This window comes from Tinamus guttatus, unplaced genomic scaffold (genome assembly GCF_059628265.1).
Source record: "Tinamus guttatus ecotype Peru unplaced genomic scaffold, ASM5962826v1 Tinamus_guttatus_pri_ptg000048l, whole genome shotgun sequence".
NCBI classification, from domain to species: domain Eukaryota; kingdom Metazoa; phylum Chordata; class Aves; order Tinamiformes; family Tinamidae; genus Tinamus; species Tinamus guttatus.
In genome coordinates, this window is record NW_028288582.1 from 7,192,541 (window position 1) to 7,210,805 (window position 18,265).

Consider the following 18,265-nt stretch of genomic DNA (forward strand, 5'->3'; position numbering starts at 1 on the left):
CATGGGTTGCAGCTGAATTGCCCGCAATGACAAACGTGGCAGCATGCGGCATTTTCATAGGATTTTGTGTGTTCCTTCAGGAAACTTGCTCAGGGAAGTGCCATTGACCTCAGCTGGAAATAGGATAAGGGCCATCCAGAGCAGGAAGGGAGGGAGTGTCTGAAAGCAGATAGAAAACTTATAAAATTGGGGGAAGTGTTTCAAATAACCCTTCTTCCTTTTATAAAGTGAAAAGCTAATTAAATGATATGTCTAACGTCATTCCTTGCGGAGCTGGGCAGACGCGGATTAAAGGAAATCACACACCTAGAGATACATTGTCATCGTTGCTGGGTTTTTTTCCCAGAGCTTTATAAAACTTCTTGACCATCGATGCAAAAGCAGGGTTTAAAGAGCACCTCACATACACCTGGCTACCTGTCCAGATGGTTTTCCCCCTCAGCAGCAAGTTTGCCAGCCTCAATCCTTATCTTGAGTTTGGTGTCATTTCCACAGCTTATGGGAAAACTGTCACCGGCGAAGGGGATCACAGGAACAGCAGCCAGATTTAGGAGGTGCTCTTGAAACCTTTTGGTGAAAATTAGGTGAAACTAATAGTGAAAACTCTAGTGAAATTAGATTCTTTGGCCAGAATCTCATTCATCTGACCGAATAAGTTTGTGACAGAGTAGGTAAGAACATCTATGTCAAAAAGGCAAAACATATTGTTAGATAGCTTGAGAGAAGAAGTTTAACTTAAGTATCATGTTATATTGTACTACTATAAAAAGGGTCCTCAACCCCAAACACCCCAAACAATGAGTTATAATTTTGTACATAAATTAATGTTGCTTTGAAGTAAAATAGTCTCTTTCCTTTGCATTAAACATTCATTGCACAGAGTTCTTTGTAAGTAAATATATTAAATTTGGTTGCTAAGAAGGTATAAACTTATGTTATTAATACATCTGGCCAGTAAATTTTATCCATCATCACACAATTAAAAATTTCCTTTAAAGAAAATCGTTACTGGAGAAAAGAACGCCCTTGAAAGTAAGCTTAGGAATTAATGCTGGAAGAAATTCTATTATTTCATTCCATCTACAGCAAGCGGCTTTTTTTTTTCTGGCTGCAACATTAATTGGAAGTACAGAGCCTATCCACCCTGGAGATGTGGAAAATGCCAGTTATGTAGCTTTCTGGACATTTTCCACTGAAACAGTCAAACCCTTCCGATACAGGCAGTATCTCCATCAGCACTGTCTAAAGGGTAATGTTTTGGCCCAAGATCATTGCTTCTGCAGGGATGGTGCCCAGTGGAAGGGAGTCTCTGCAAGGTCCCTGTGTAGTAGAATCATAGAATCATTATGATTGGAAAAGACCTTCAAGATCATCAAGTCCAACTGTAAAGGGCTCACCACTGTGGAAAAGGACCCTGAATCCATCCTGAACACAGCAGAGAAGGAGAATCCAACGGAGGCCCAGCGTGTCCAGAGACAGCTTGTCCCAGCTTGAGCTCTGCTTTCCAGGAGGTGGCTTTATCAAAGCTGCGTGCCCAAAGCTGACCAGGACGTGTGTGGCTGCAGGAGCTCCAAGCCCTGTGCAGGCTGGCAGTCGGTGCCATGGGGCAGGATGGATGCTGGGCACATCCACCCTCCCGTGCCTGCTTCCAGTCCTTCCCTCTGCGGGTGGCCCAGGGCAGACCTGGCATCATGCAAGCTGCGAAGGAGGTTTGGGCTGTGCCGCTGAGCTCCTCTTATCCCCACCAGCCACCACTTTGTATAGGTCAATGGAAGAACGACCGGGCCTCTGCACTTGTTTTATGCACAAAACATACTGAAAGAAGACTCACAACAACTTCTACTAACAAAGTGGGACAAATTCAGCCCTGGCGGAAGCAGGAGCCGTTTCTCCTGGCTTCAGTGGAGAGCAGAGCACGTTACGCCACAGCTGGATCCGGGCCACAAAGTGTGCACAAACAGCACGATCCACCCAACCAAGTCTACAACAAACGGTCTCACTCCACAAACACCAGTGACTAGCTATTCCAGTTCATCAATGTACAGCAAGAAAGTATTTCTAAAACTTCTGAACCTTATTGAAAAGACAGTTAATAAAAGGCTGGTTCATCTGAATTTGCACAGGTTAATCAAAGGGAGACAACTGCTCTAATCCACACCTGGAAGTTCCTGCATGTAGCAATGTAGGCAAATCTTACACTTGCATCTCTATACAAAAGTTACAAAATTAAATGGTGACATTATATTACATCTATTGTCCATAATATCACAGTGCTAGTTTTAAATGGCTAAAAACAAGAAAGGTTTTAGATTTAAGACATCCCTTCTGTAGAAATATAACCCCTTTGTCCTGCTGTTGATATCTGAAAGCAACCCTGCTTAAAAAAGGTAAATCCAATGAAATGTACTTATTGAAACTAGGTGCGTTTTTCCTTTATAATCTCAGCATGTCTGCAATGTATTTCCTAATGTGTCCCATTATTTCCCAAGGAAAAATTAAACAAATATGAATCCCAGCCTGAAAATCAAAATGTTCAAAAGAACAGTTCTAAAGCCTATACACTTCTTACCAGGTACTAACTAAATAAAACCCTTGCAGATGTAAATACAGATTACTTTGACATTTCTTCAGAATGTGTTAGCTTTTCAACAACATTCACAATGAAGTTTCACTTCTGAGGCCACGGAGTTCCTACTCATCCTTTTCAGTTCTGCTTTCCAGAGTATCTGTATCATCTTCCACTTCTTGAGCTGGATGTGCTAAAGTATCTGCAAAGAAATAGTTCATCAGTATGTATTTCCCCATGCAGGGATGCAAGTCTTCGCTTGGCTCTGCCTGTCTGGTCTTGCACTTGCAGACCAGCAAAGAAACCTGAAGCAGGATGCTCCGAGGGCATCACAGCCTGGCTTTACCGGGTACTTCAGACTTCAAAGTGGCTGTTACTGAAATAAGGTGATGATCCTTCTCATTGAAAGCAGGAGACCCGCTGAGCTGTGGGGGGGCAACCTGTTACCTTCATGAAATCTGCTCAACCTCTCACTCCTGGAGACCTAATATGCCCTAATATCACGGACACAGAAACATCAGAGGCCGTATATTTGGCTCACATTTCTTCTCCAATGATTACACCCTGTAGTTGGCCACCACTGGGCAACAGCCAACTGGAGTAATGCCAACTGCAGAGGCAAGTGATTTGACACTCCAAGATTAAATAATTTGTCATAGCTCTTTTGAAGATACTGGGAGGTGCTTCTTGCACCCCATCCTGGCTGCCATCTCTGGGCATTTGGACAACAAACGGTTGTGCACCGAAATGGAAACTGTGTCACACTTTAAGGAAAAAAGGAGGCCAAACAAAAAAGCCCACAAAAGAATTAAATAGACTAGTCTCCATACAGTTGTTATGCAAGCTACATCCTGATAAGTTCTTATCTTTAGCCAGGTATTTACCCCACAGTAACTCTACTAGTTGTATCTACCTATTTGTGAGTGCTTGTTACATTAGTGCACTCTGGAGACGCCACGATGCTTTCAAGGTGCAGCTATTAAATTCTTTGCTTCTACACTTGGAGATAGGGACACTGTAATTAAGAGGATTACAGAGTTAATGTTAACGTGCCCTGAAATACCTGTTGGCCATTTGAATGGTCAGCAGTGAGCTTGATGTGGCTTTAACAGCATCTGCTCAAGAGCTATGAAGAAGGTTTAAGCCCCCAGGACTCTCTTTGCAATGAGGGTGTTCCTGGGCACCAGCCACTGCAACCCCCTCGCCCCCCAAGCATCTACTGCTCTTTGAAATGCCATCTATTAGCTTCAGTGCATGGTATGGCCTGAAACTCTTATTTTTCTGTGGAAAATGAGAATGAAAATTACTCATTCAGACCTTCCAGATCCATCTGCTGCTGCTGGACGCAGACTCTTTGGTCACCAAGGAAACCCTTTTCCTCCGCTGATTTGAGGTCGTCGGGTGGCCAGCGCAGCTCCCCGCTTTCCACCTCGCCCGACTCGGTGGGCTCCACCACGATCGACGGCAGTCTTTTGGTCAGCTTGGGGTATTTCTCACGTGAGTCTGGGAAGGCCTGGTGAGACATTTGGTGACAAGCCTGTCAAAGCACTACTCGGGGACACGTATTCAGAGAAAGAGAGAAAGCATCAGCAGTATTTCTATATCCATCCTCCACAACTTCCAACAAACTTGAGCAGGGCAAAGAATAGGAGATCCAGAAATCCATTTTTTCTCACCAGTGTGTTGGGCAGACAATTGTTACGAGCTCCTGCAGCCCTTCTAGCTTCTGCCTTTTTACTCTGACATGATTTAATCATGTTTTCTTGCTGTGACAGTTTATTAAGAAGCCACCATTCTGCAGAGCTATTTTGTGTAATGTGCAATACTCTATTTTATGACGCATTCATGCAAAACGGGTAGCCCCAGAGATCACCTTTACACCCAGCACAGCGCCAGCTATTATTTTCCTTTGTCACTTTGAACCTGCAGGTCAGACAATAGACAGGGATTAGAACTTGAAGCTGAACTGGGTGCTTTTTTAGTGAAGGATATTATAACATGTAAAAGTGTGTTCTTGTTTTCAATATAGTTAGTTCATTTAAGCCTTTCAGACTACTTTTTTTCTTTTGTTTTGCGGAAAATTCATTCCAAATCCTCCAAGTTTTCAGTGTAACATGAACTCTATTGCCACTTCACTGAAATCTTATCTCATGGCTCCTCAAACTTCTGCATATCTGAACCACCAAACTGTAAATTTCCCATGACTAGCTAAGTTTCCACTGGTAATAATAAAAGCAAGGTGAAGACTAGGGCTAGGGCACTGAACATACGATGGAGAGCAAGGCTTCTCCAAATTTAATTCCCAGCACAGCCACAAATTTGCTGTGTGCTCATGCCCTCACTCACCATGGTCATGCCATGGGGGTTCATCAGCCTTTGCCAGCCTTCATGCAGGTGGAAAAAAATGTTATTGTTTTCAGGATAGCAAGCAGACAAAGTTAAGGACTTTTGAGTGTGAGAAAGCCCCTTCAGTACGGCTACTAAATGAATCACTGAAGTTAAACCTTTCTAATGTTTTCTTGCAGTTGCACTCGCATGGGTGTAACTTGTCCTAAACACAAGCCTGTGTTTGCGATGCTGGTCAGGAAGCTCCCCACAACTTCCTGTCCTGCAGTCTCCTCCTGAGCTGTTTATGAGGGATGAAAATTCCCTAGCAGATGTCTTGACTGTGAGGAATTTTTTAAGAAGCTGCTAAGCTGACATTTCCAAATATGAGATAAGGTGAAAGCACCCTGTTGCTCCAGAATTTTTGGCCACCTTTTGGTAGTTCTGTCCCTCTGCTCATCTGGCAGAAAATACCTATAAAATAGTGGGCAAATTGCTCTATTTCCCAGCTGAGCATGACCTGCTACCTGCGACCACTGCTTAACTAGTTTGGATGGCAGAGGGCTGTGTGCGAGATCACCAGGCCCTCGGCTCACTGATTACAGCAAGAGAATCCAGTGTGATGGAGTATCTGTTTTTCCCATCTGCTCTCTGAAGACCTAGGAAATGACACATGCGGATCTAAAAGTATGTCAAAAGATGGTTATTAAGGCTGCAAAGTCAAGAAACAGAATTTAGGAGAAGGCACTGTGTAGCTTCGGTTTGTCTATTTTTGTTTGCATCATTCTCATATGGTCTCTTCTTACAGGGATCACATCATGTTTTTTCCATTGAAGAAGTCCTGTATTTACCAGGTCCCTCTAGGAATGAGTCAGGACTGGCAGGAAGCAGAGCACTGCCTGTAGCTCTAGCTTTATTTTTTCTGCAGAAGCTGGAGCGTACAACAAGTGGGCAGGAGACTGCAGGAAGGGAAGGAATGGTCTCCTGGCCAAAGTGCCTTTAAGTTGCCGGAAGAGCCCCGGTTTCCCTGCTGAGTAACAGACTGTGCATAACTCACTTGTTGTTCTTACTTTTTTTGCTTCGGCTGGCCATCTCTAAAACATGCATAATAACACCTTCTCCTCCCAAAGAGGTGCAATAAATGGACCAAAGAAAATAAACTCTTTGGAGCATATGATCAGGGTCACCATAGAAAAGCCATAAAAACATATGTGGAGTTGGAGCTGGAGTTAGCACAATGTTTAGACTGTGTGCAGCACCAAAACAATGAAAAATGGTACCATGCATTGAGTATAAAAGAGGAAACAAAATGCTGAAAAGGTGATCCTTAAACGAGGACTATCCATCCTTGCAGTTGATGAGGCAAGGAAACGTCTACAGTACTTTCTATATTCGCATAAGTGGACTTGCACAAACTGCTTCAGTTTTCACTTTCCTGACTTACAAATGCTAAGACTTTGCATTCTTTTAGGGTAGTTTTCGGAGTGAGTACTGGGTTTGCTTGAAACAATGTGTTTCATGTTGAGAAGCAACTCAAATCCAACTGGAAGCTTTTAAGAGATTTGTGCCACTGCTAGTGACACCAAGAGCTGGGTGAACAACCATGGAGACTAAAATGGGAACGTGGGTTGTCATAAGGGCAGTTTGGGACAATCTGATTCTTCCTGTTGAAGCCTGCACCATAAGTGGGCATCTGAGTGGGTTTGTGAGTCTGCCCGTAGTCATAAAACGTTCCTCCACTTGCCAGTAAATAGCCCTGACCAGTGCAACTTGTAAGATCCATTTACACTAATTACCCAATGATTTCAAATTGCCTTGTTTAAAGGAGGGAGCTCTGTTTGAGCTTGAAGAAACTTTGCTCATTATCAGAGCGGCTATAAAAAAGGCAAGGCATCTGCTGCACGTCTTCACCATGCAATGGTTGGTCAGACCTGAACGAGAGGAGAAAAATCTGCAGGTCTGCTCTTAAAGGTGAACACGGCCTCTGCCTGCATCCCTCCAGAGCACTGCTAGTGCCATGGAAGGCCTTGTTCCAGAGAAAACCCTTCTCCCACAGTTCTCACATTTTTAAGAAAAAGCCATATAAGATCAAAAAATATTTCAGGAATTGTTTTTCTGTCAGCCCTGGTCAGTGATTCAACATCTACAATGTAAGAAAGTTGTTAGTTGCCTCGCTCTGCTTCTGAAAAGCAACTCAGGAGACTTTCTTCTTTTTCTAAATTTACCTGGGTGGAAGGTCCTCCTTCTTCCTCAGGAGACTGGCTTAACGCAAATTCCTCCATCACAGGTTCCCGTGTGTTCATCACCTCTGTCATGCTGCAAGTGTTAAAAGAGAATTGGAAGACTCAGCTCTGCACTTTGGCTCCCCAGTTAATTTAAAAAAGGCGTTTTTCATATTTGTTAAAATAGCTGTGCTCTAGACTGTTCTTTCTAAATAAACCCTTGAAACCTGCCTGCCAGCCAGCGTTCCCTCTCCCAGGTATGTTTGCTGCTTGCATTCCCACAGCTGCAGGACTCTTGCTAGGCCATGTCTGGGGTCACCAACAGTGTGACAGTGTCACTGTCCTCCCTGCAAGGACACAAGGAGGGATATTGACCCCGGCTGTCCCACCAGGGATGGTGGAGAGGAGTCCTGTATAGCCCCAGAGCCCCAGCAAGAGAGTGGGATCCCTCCAGTACTCTCAGCAACCTGCTTGTTATTAATGCACGAGCTCAGAGAGCACATCTGTTGACAAAGAAGTTACTCATGGAAATATCAACCTTGAATAAAATTCACAATCTGATGCTTCATAATGTCTTAAATATTTGCTATTCCCAGATGTCTCCTCTATTTAGCTATGAACCAGTGCTTCTCTTTAAACTGTTAATTCCAAAGACACCAGCTATATTGGTGTCCAGGGCCAGATTTTCAGTCATCTTTAGTTGCCTGAAGGATCAGAGAGGAGCTGAATAGGATTTCCAAATGCATTAGGGAAGGTTTGGCACTCAAACCTCATTTAACGCAGGGACTTAGGCAGGGACTAAGCCGCTTATGTGCCCATTAACCATCTCAGAGCTGTTTGGCACCCAAGTCAGAACAGCTCTAGCCCTTGCTCCCTCCCCGCTCCCGTTGGCTCTAGGCTCCTCCATCGTCTAGGAGGGTATCTGAACCTTTTCTGACATATATTAAACACTAAGCAGCAAACAGAGGCTGAGCTCCACTGTTTAACTTACAGACTAAATGGGACATGTCCATCTGGGATGGCAATTCAACATCTCCCCCAGTGAGATGTGCCCTAGGTGGGTTTGACCTAGGGCATTTCACTCTCCTGCGTCAGTATTTGTTATCTGCAGCATCTCTTCACTACCTGAACCTCCTGCACAGGCACCTTGCGTTACTCTGCCCCACGGCCCATGCCACAGCACCCCTTTGGCACGACTAACTGCTCCCATTAATCCTGGCCCTGTCTCGTGCACAAAAGCCTCCTTTGTCAAGTGCTCCTACTGAGAAGTGCAAACTAAAACATCTTAAGCACAACTTCTTTCAGGCTTACATTACCAATTACCCCACAAATCGAATTTTACAATATCTGCAATTACTCCACAGCCCTTCACAATGACTTTAATTAGCTGTAGCATGGAGCAGCGTGATATCGCGGAGACTTTCACTCCCACTGCAGCGTATCTCTAAAAGGGCACTACAGAGCCTGGAGGAACTGGAGCTCAGCTGTGGGCCAGGGCACGGCCTAGAGGTTTCGGCACATCTGGAATGGCCAGCCAGGGATCGCTGGACGCCAAATTGAGCGGCACACTTTCCAATGTGTGCATGCAATGGGAGAGCATGACTGGGTGCTCTTGTCCTGCTCCCCAGAAGGAAGGGAGCAGAGTGATGCCACCAACACGCAATCGGGAAAATGCAGACTTTTTTGGGCACGCTCTTACTCCTGCACCACCCAGGGAGCCATGCCACGACCCACCTATGGATGCAGCCCTGAGGGGCAGGTGATGGGTAGTGAAGCCCCTTCCCGGAGCTGTGACGGCAGTTCCAGCTGTGCCAGCTGTTAGCGGCACTAGGGACAGGGCTAACAACAACACACATGTGCCCTCACGCTCTTCCCCATCGAAAGCAGCATCCTGCTCCCTCCCTTGCCATAAGGTCTTTCTTTTATGATGCTTTCAGCGTCTCATGCCCCATCCCCAACTGTCCTAGGTAGCAAGGAAAGGGATTTGGACAAGAAAATGTGTGTTTCAGGCTGCAAATGACCTCGGTAGCTTTGCAGGGGCTGAAATTTATGAAGGCTGGGGCTGGGTGGCCGTGGAGCAGACATGCAACCCTGCTGCACGTCCCAGGGCTCGGCCCCAATGAGCCACCAGTGGCTGATGCCATTGCTCCTCCACCGGCCAGTTTATTTCCACTCTCCTTCAATAGGCACCGAGCCCTTAAATCAGTCCCCTGTTCCTGTGCCATAGCACCTCAGAGAGACGCATCCACTCATGCGCTCTCAAATGCGCCATGTAAGCTCAAAGATGCTGTTAGGACCTCATGAAATTCTATTATTGAGCAATAACGGACTCCGTGCTTCCCTAAGACCGCATTACACCCTGCAGATTATTTCTAAATGACAGAGACAAATTATTCCGGCTGGGAAAACGGTGACAGTCCTGCCAGTGCTCGAGCAGATGCCTCAGTGAATCAGCTCCCAAGCTGTTGAAGCCCAGGCCATTTCAGAAATCTGCACAACTTAAGGTTTTGATTGAATAGGATGGCAGAAGTGATTGCACTTCATGCGTTTCAGAAAAGCGCATGGGGCCATGCAATTGGCAAAAGAATTAGACTCTAACTGGAGTAGATTAATTGTTCTCAGTTTCCACGTAGGAACAGTAATGGAGAGCAGAAGAAATCTCTACAGGCCATGATAGCAGTGATGCTTCTAACAAACTTAAATAAGTATTTAACTCTAAAAATAACTAGACATAAAAAAAAGCTGAAAATAGAGCTGCAAATCAATTCATCCTTCACTTAGAAATCACTTGCAGGACACTGTGTAATTGTTTATAAAGCCACTGGATCTGAAAAAGAGAGTTTGATTGCTGCGTAGGGTTTGACATGATATATGTGCAGGAAAACTTTTTATTTTTCAGGCAGTTTTGATGGAAAGTATTGATCCACTTTTACTGTTGCTTTTATGGGAGAAGTACTAACCCGCAGCAGAAAAGCAGCGGATACAAGCGCTTTATTATAAGAACTACCCCATCCTTTAAACTGGATCTTGCATTCATGTAGGTGCTGATATCACCAGTGACATACAGTAGCCATAGTGATGCAAAATAAGGCAATAAATAGCATTTACAAACAAAGAATAAATTCCCTTCTAGTGGATGAGTCACCTACTCTGAACCTTAAAGTGCTTCTAACATTGAATTAAGAGAAGCATTTACTTTCCCTAGGTTTAATTAACCTTGAATATACCAATTAGGAGAAAAGTGGCAAAATCTATTCTTGCCTTTCTGTGAAAAAACTATATGGAGAGAAGATTATCTTAAAAGCAACAGCTACTATTGCAGGACCATCCTATTCTGATTTTTTCCAGAGGTATGGGGCAAATGAATAGCCCAGTTTCTGCTGTTCGTCACTGTGCTAAGAAGGTCACTAACATACAGAGCAGTATATAGGCTGACAAGTGCTACACCACCTACTGCCAGAAAGGGCTCAGAAATGATGCGCACATTTTTATTTTAGCTTTGGCACGTAGGGCATAATTGACCTGCAAAATTCCTGGCTGCAAAACAGTGCAGAACAGCTTCAGGCTTCGAAAACTGAAAGCTCTTATGTGGATAAGGCAAATAGACAGGTTGGTGATGGGAGCTCCAATTGGAGCAGAAGGCAGAGGCTACAGCTCGTCATGGGACAGGTCTCCTCGTCCCCCGACCAACCCAGGAGGGGCAGGAAAGGGGACACCTGGCCAGAGCATGAGATTTGGAGCTGGAACAAATACTGAGAATGAGACGATCACATAAGCAGTACGTTACCTTCAATCACATAAAAGGATGTTGTTTCTGAAAACTGTCCTTGCTGCAGATGTTCACTTTGTTGATGAAGTGTTGAACAAACTGTGTCAAATCCTAAATGCGTCTGAAAGAGACAATATATCAATGTCAGAACGTGCAACTGGAACGGCAAAGCTGGCAAGGACCAATGTGAAAGATTACTACTGCAAACTTGCTGCTGCAGGAGGAGGCGGCAGAAACTCCTGCTTTGGAGGTCTGTATAATTTTCTATGCCAAATGAAAAGGTTTTTGCGAAGGATATAGCTCATAGCATATTTAGTGAATTACTGAGGCAATTAATGTTCTGGAAACACCCAAAGCTCCTAACTAAAATCCTGTGGCATCTGACTCTTTTCCTGATCAGAATCCTTATTCCTTAGTGTAAGTGACAGAAAAACACCAAAATTCTTCCAGACAGCAATTTTAGTGATATTTGGAAAATCAGGGGGAACGAAAAAAAAAGGGGAAAAAAAAAACACTAGCTTCATATTACCAGTGAGCAAAAAGCTAATAGTTAAAACACAAAGACAAAATATGCTGAAATGAGGAAATAAGGATACTTTAGGACTTCAATACTGCATGTTTCTTACAAATGTCACAGGAGAAGTGATGCTTGGGAAGGTCTACTCCCAATTGAAATTAATAGTTTGAGTAAAATCAGGATGGGGTGGTCTGCTGAACAGATGTAAAGATCCACCATTTCAAAGCAGGAATCCCTGATTTCTTACAAGTCCTTTTTCAAAAGGTCTTAGCTGAGGAACTTGAAAAGTTATACTGAAGAAATATGATTTTTTGAGAAATTTGTTTATTCCTACAGCTTGCCAAATACATAGTGATGCTATTTCCTTTGATGGGAAAAAGGTAAAGTTTTCAGTGAAGTGAATGGCACTAGTGTATATGTTTTATATCCTCCAGTGGTTTGGATTCTGGCCCAAGCGATTAAACAAATCTACCTGCTCTGGAAGCCTTCTTGCCAAAATTTATAACACCGGCTTAACTGAACACTGATTTTATTCAGAAATAGTAACCGAGAAAAATGGTCCATTGCATTCTGGAATTTCTTCTCATGCTACAGGCCATGCTTACTGCAGGCTAGCAAAGCAGGAAATCACATATCCACCCAATCTGGAAGAGTTTAGTTATTCTCTGGCAATTTTCCGTCCTACCCAAAGATCACACCAACATCACAGAGACTCATGTTTTGCTCATGACTACCATTCAGTAGTTGACTTTTGTACAGAAACCAGAGAGTATCCAACACCATGTCATCCAATACTCTGGGAAGATTTTTATCCCGCTGCCCATTACAAAACTGCTGTTATAAAACATATGAAAATTCAGCAGAAGTGATCTACCTTAAATCTCTTCTTTAATAAAGATTAGATGTTATAAGATCAGTTATAATATAGAATCAGCTATCAATGGCAGATGAAATGATGCAAGAGATTTCAAACTGGTCATTACTGTATGCCTCTAGGTCTCTAGTTTGGATAGAGGTCAGGACAGCTGCTATTTCGAGGTATTTTCACATGGATCAGGGGTACACATGAATCCACGCAGTACTGAATGACTTAACATCCACTACTTGTCTAGGCTCAGCAAAGAAGCTATGGGTTGAGCTGGCCCAAGACTGAAATCCTCCCCAAAATTTCTGGGGAACATTGTGCCCCGTTGCATGCCCATAGGGCTCAGCTGCTTGGAAGTTAATAAAAAGAAAAATCACCTGAGGGATGTAGAATGGAAGAATTCCCCTCTCCCAGCTCCACATATCAGTTTAGAAGCAAAAAAAGCTCTCTTCCCAACCAAGATTTTGGAGAGCTCAGCGTTTTCAGTGTATAAAATCACCAGTGTGCATGTATTCTCTCCAGGGAAAATACTCACTTTATCTGCCTAATAGATGTGATTATCTCCTTTGGCTGACATTAGAGGAAACATTAATACCCTTCCTTCTGCAGTACTGCTTAATCTTTTAAAAACAAGGCATTGCTATCAAGGCCATGCATGAGCCTTTGCTTCAGTGGAAACAGCCTCTCACCATTTATCTCTTCTTGTCTCTTCTTACTTTCACCTGCCTTTTCTGCTTTGCTGATTAGCTTGTCCTGGAACCTCTGTTTGCTCTAAATACCTTCTCCCCAGCTACCCTCCTGCCCCCACGATTAACCTGCAAACCTTGTCCACTCCCTTGTCTCATCTTGCTAATCAGCTTCTTCTCTGGCACCAGGATTAACAACCCAGCTGTGCATCTCCTCTTTATTCCTCTTTATTTTTCTTTTTTTATTTCTCCTGAAAGAAATCCACATAGCCATACTGTCACGATACCCTCCGCTCCTCTTCGCATTTCTCATGTGGCCTTGTCCTGCGACAGTATGGGACCTCCTTGAGGAAAGGCTGCCGTGATGTGTTGAGCGTCACACATTGGGCTGGCAGCTGGGGCTATTTCTGAACTACCACAACAGAAATAATAACTAATAATAATAAACATATTATTAAATAATAATAGTATAATAATAAAATCACACAGTCCCTGAGGCATTGCCAAGGTGAGCCATAGGATGATGCATGTTGCTATTAACAGGGAGCAACAGTTTGCAGGCCTCAGGGGAAGGTGACACTGCTCCTGCTGTGACAACACTTGCCTGGGTTTGGAGAGCCCTCCTATGCCTTCTAGTAAGAAATAATTGATGTAGGGACTACTCTGATGAGCTGGCTGTGTTCTGTCTCCTTAGGAGCCACAGACCCAAGTGAAGCTTTTGGAGATACAACCACAGGAATAAGAAGAGACCTGACAGCAGAGAGCAGACGCAGGCTTTTGTACAGATACTCTGGCCAGCCAGGGTGTGTGGGACACCTCATGGCAGCAGAATCTCCTGGTTTTGCCATGGGGAGAGAAGATTCCACCATGAATAGCAGGAGATACATTTACTTGGGGTAAATCGACAGCAAATTGCAAGGTAGACATTTTCAAAGCAAGCATGCTTCATCAGCGAAACAGCCAGATTTCAGTCCTAGTGGCCCTCAGAGCTCTGAGGAGCTCTGCCCTGGGCAGAGAGAGCTGAGGAGCTGAGGCCTGGGCAGTGCTCCTGGAGGGAGCAGCACTCCTGGAATGAGGTCACTGTCACTGCATCCTGCAGTCCCACACCTGCTCGGAAAGCATCCCGCTTGCAACTGCCCCACAATCAGCGACACCAGGCACCTGAGCGGGACTCCAGAGATGTGACCCTCATGCCAACGTGCTGTGTCCACACCAAGGCAGCGTGGCCATCAGATTGGCAGTTACTTGGGGACAGGCTCCTCCCTGCTCTCCTCCCAAGCTTCCCGAGTTAATCATTCCCCCACTGAGCGCTAATGGAAATATTATGATAACAGCCTAACAATACCACATTGAAAGTTCACCTTGTAACAAATAAGTGCAGATAGGCTGCAGAAATTGGCCCTGAAAAACCGCTACATGTGCAAATTTATCATTTTTTGGTAAGGCAGAAATGGGTGGCCTCCGCTTCTTATTTCAATGCCCCAGTCCCAGGAGCTTTACCAGTCCCATATTTAAATTGTGCTCTAGAGAGGTTCCCCACCCTGCCCCTTTGAGAAGGAGCTCAGGCTCATGGTCTTAGCCTTGTTTCAGTAGGACTGTAAATACTGAGGTCTCAGCGCTCGCCCATGCAATTGCAGTGCACACAGTTCCCATTGAATTCAGGTAGCACCTCAGACAAACAAGGAATTCAACCTTGGGCATCCCATTAAGGGCTCTGGTAAATACCAACTTTTCTCCATTCCATGAGTGAAGGCTTTGTGTATGCCACAAAATAGGAAGAAAAGTAAAAAAAATGTTGATTCCAAGGGAAGCTGGAACTGGTCATGCTTTAGAATTGTGTTAAAGATTAGAGAAGTGATGGTCCACTGGTAAATCTTTGTAAACTAGACAGTCTCGGCAAGCCACAGCTAACCCTGCTTGGTGACTCCCAAAGAACAGCTAGATCCAAGGAGCATTTTCCATCTATGGGGAGAAGGGGCCCCTTATATGGGCCATTTTGATGCAGGAGATCAGGCTGGCAGTTCAGCCAGGGCTGCTGCGTGGGTGATCTAGGGCAGAGCTACAGCTGTCGTGGCAAATGAAGAAAAGAAGTGACTGTTAACGGCACATCAGAAGGTGCGTATCCCTGCAAGTAAAATCAGTCAGAGTTTTCTAGGGCCAGGTGCTCCTGCAGATGCAACTTTTCTGTGCCTTCATCTTACGTTATTGCCCTACGTGCCTTTGCTTCCGACATCCCTTAACCATCAGACGTTGCCTTCAACAACAGGCATAAAACTGGATCCCTTGATGTCTTAAAGAACTCAGTAAATGTAATCTCAGAATGGTGATGATCTGATGAGGTGATAACCTCTCTGATGTCTACAGCTGTTTGGGGCTGCTCAGCAATATGCGCCAGATGCTGAGATGTTGGGCATCATGTGGGGTGAGACCAAGGAAAGAGGTTACTCCCTCTTTTTTCCCTCCTGTGACTGAGCTATGGATTAAGCCACATGATGCTTAAGGCCAAATACATATCTGCGCCATCCACAGTTAAGACCTTGCCCCAGAGGGTGGGACACCAGCTTCAGCATCTCAGCACTGCTCAAGTGAGTGCCTCCTTCAGGTTGCTCTGCAGCCTCCCCTTCAGCATGAGCATCTACTAAGCTAAGCTTTTAGGCAATGCAGATAGGAACCTGGACAGTTTCTTTGTTTCCTCCAGTTACACATCTGTAGTGGACACATCTGATGAAGTGTTGTGAGCTCCATGAGACTAGAGAAATGCAAATTACAACATGGACCGCTGAAGATAAATGTGCGTGTGTACGAACTCCTATTTAAACCTCCCACTTCTTTTTGGATGCAAATCTCTTTCCTAAGCAACTGAGAAAAGTGTGATATGTGTCAGAGTCTGGAGATTAGAGATCTGTTCTGTTCCCTCATTTCAGAAGCTCTTGTCTTCTGCCACCCACGCAGTACTTGAGTGCTGCTCTCCACAGGCCAAAGCTGCCTTCCTCTCGTCGGTGGCACGCGCTGTGCAGGAGATGTCGATCTCTCTCAGGAAGCAGCAAGACGAAATGACTCTCGATGTGGAGGAGCAGGCATTTCGGAATGAGACACAGCATGTAGTTTGGGAGAGCGAAAAGGGGTAGGAGGCTGCTATTTCCAGGCTGTGCTGCCTCCCCACTAACTTCAGAGAGCTGCAAATCTTACTTCACCTGCTCCAGAGAAGCTACGGGGGTAAATATCACCGTAGGGAATTCCTCAAATTCTCATGTGTGGACTCCCAACACTAGGAAATGCAGCTTCATAATGGAAATTGCACAAAACACTAACTCAGCTTCCTTGAACTTTCTTGTTGCATGGTGGGGCCAGTGGTTTTCATTTTTCTTAATATATGCCCAGCTCCTGGAGTACTAAGATCACACATTAATCTCAACTTTCAAGCTGTGACAGTTCCTAGTAGTCTAGTTTCCGAAAGGACTCATAAATGGGCTCAAGGGTTCATTTGAGCCCTCCTCATTGCCAAGAGGGCTCATCAACAAAAGGGAGAAGAACTAAAACATGCCCATATTTAACTGTAATAGGGTTTAAAGTGATCTAATGACTTGGGGGTGATTTAAGTCTAACATTTGCTAAGTCTACCAAATTATATTAGCAATTCTGCTTGCTGTGGGTGCTTCCTTTGTGAGTTTTTCTTTCTTTTTTTCCTGGCTGCTTTATAGAAACTCATTTTCTTCAGCCCTTTTTTTTTCAGCTCTTTGATCTCAGCTCTAGACTACCTGAGCTTCCTCATGGATGATGCCACTGATATATAAAAGAAGGAGACAGGGGCAGCCAGCCAGGACGCACGGAGATCAGGATGAGGAGCAGACAGCCAGGAAGCATGTGCGGAGCAGCGGAGGGAGGAAGAAACAGAGCAGATGGGAAGAATGACTAAGCGAGCTCCTCGGAATGCTAGTAGACCTCGGTATCATGGAAATCTCCACAGAGTCCTCATGGAATAGGTGCCAAGAGAAAGTTGGAATTTTTTTTTTTTTAACATTAGATTCAGCAGCTGATTGATGTGAGAGGACCTCATTAAGAAAACAGCCCTGTCAAAATTAAAGATAAGCCTCAACAATCTGCTAAATGCTTCTAGAAGTATCTCTTCTGGTACTTGTTGTATGGATACTATCTCACTGAGGACTTGCTTTGAGAATCTTAAATTCCTGTGCTGAGCAGTGTGTTTCTGATCTCTGCTCATGCAGAGGATCTTGAATTGGCTTCACTTCGTTAAGAATATCTTATGAAACTAGCACCTTACAAACATGCACATCATTCCTTCTAACTCAGAGCAACAGCCTCTAAATGGTCTTAGAAATAAATGTCTTCACTTGTTTCTGTTTCTGGGATCTTCCCTGGAAGATGCTAATTCTTCTGCTTCTGATACTGTTCATGCAATGATTGTCCCTCACCTTATAACAGCTGTGGGAATTGGTCAGGCATGGAAGTTGGCTTCCTGACCTGTTTTCTGCTATTCTCTTAAGTATTAGCAGATGGTCTTGAATTCAAACCATCCAGTTCCATGAACAGAAGATGAGTGGGAAAACGTATCTTAGAACAATAATACACAGTAGTTGATTGCTAGATGGAAACGCTGTGAGATGGACTGCAAAATGTCTAATGTCCTTCTGGAAAGCACTGTGAAAGGGGGCTCCAGCTATTCTGTCAAATGGGGCTCTTTTATGGATAACAGAAAAAAGATAACAGGTTAAGTATTGCTCTGTTTACTTAAAAGATAAATTAGTTATTCCTTGTAACTTTTGGGAAATCAGAATATGGCGCTGTAATATCATGCAATACCGAACCATTTGGTACAGACTGTAGTACAGCCAAAGCAGCAGCAGTGTGAGAGACCGATTAAAAAATAAATAAATTAAAATAAATAAATAACTTACTTATAGGAGAACAAAGCCACAGAAGGGATTTTTAGTGTTCTGTATTGGTAATTAACAGAGAACAGTAGGTGTCACATCAGATCCTAACACCAACGATGTGGTTGTTCTTCTCTAGGAATTAAAACTCTGAATCTTAATTGAATTTCTGAAGTATGGGAAGTTGTCATAGCCTGAGATGAATGATACGAGAATAATATGTGCTATCATAGTAAGGATGGGCACAATGGCAGGCAAGGTTAACACAGAAATTTAAAAAAAAGAAAAATAAATTACTGAAAAAAAAAGAAAAATGCAGTATATTTTTGGAAAGAATCATTAATGCTGGACACATCTATGCAGTAGTAGAACTATGAATCTTTCTGCCAACCAAGTGACACGCACCTTGTGGATATGGAGGTC

General features: G+C 44.0%; 1 protein-coding gene across 1 annotated transcript; it reads right to left on the reverse strand.

The window, feature by feature from the left end:
* Window positions 1-876: 876 nt before the first annotated feature.
* On the reverse strand, window positions 877-11,025 carry LBHD2 (LBH domain containing 2). The gene is made up of 4 exons (XM_088539639.1): window positions 10,901-11,025; window positions 7,117-7,207; window positions 3,884-4,079; window positions 877-2,768 (listed from the first exon to the last, which is right to left on the reverse strand). The coding sequence occupies exons 2-4, from the start codon at window positions 7,204-7,206 to the stop codon at window positions 2,692-2,694; spliced, it is 363 nt and encodes a 120-aa protein (XP_088395765.1). The 5' UTR covers window position 7,207; window positions 10,901-11,025; the 3' UTR covers window positions 877-2,691.
* Window positions 11,026-18,265: the final 7,240 nt, after the last annotated feature.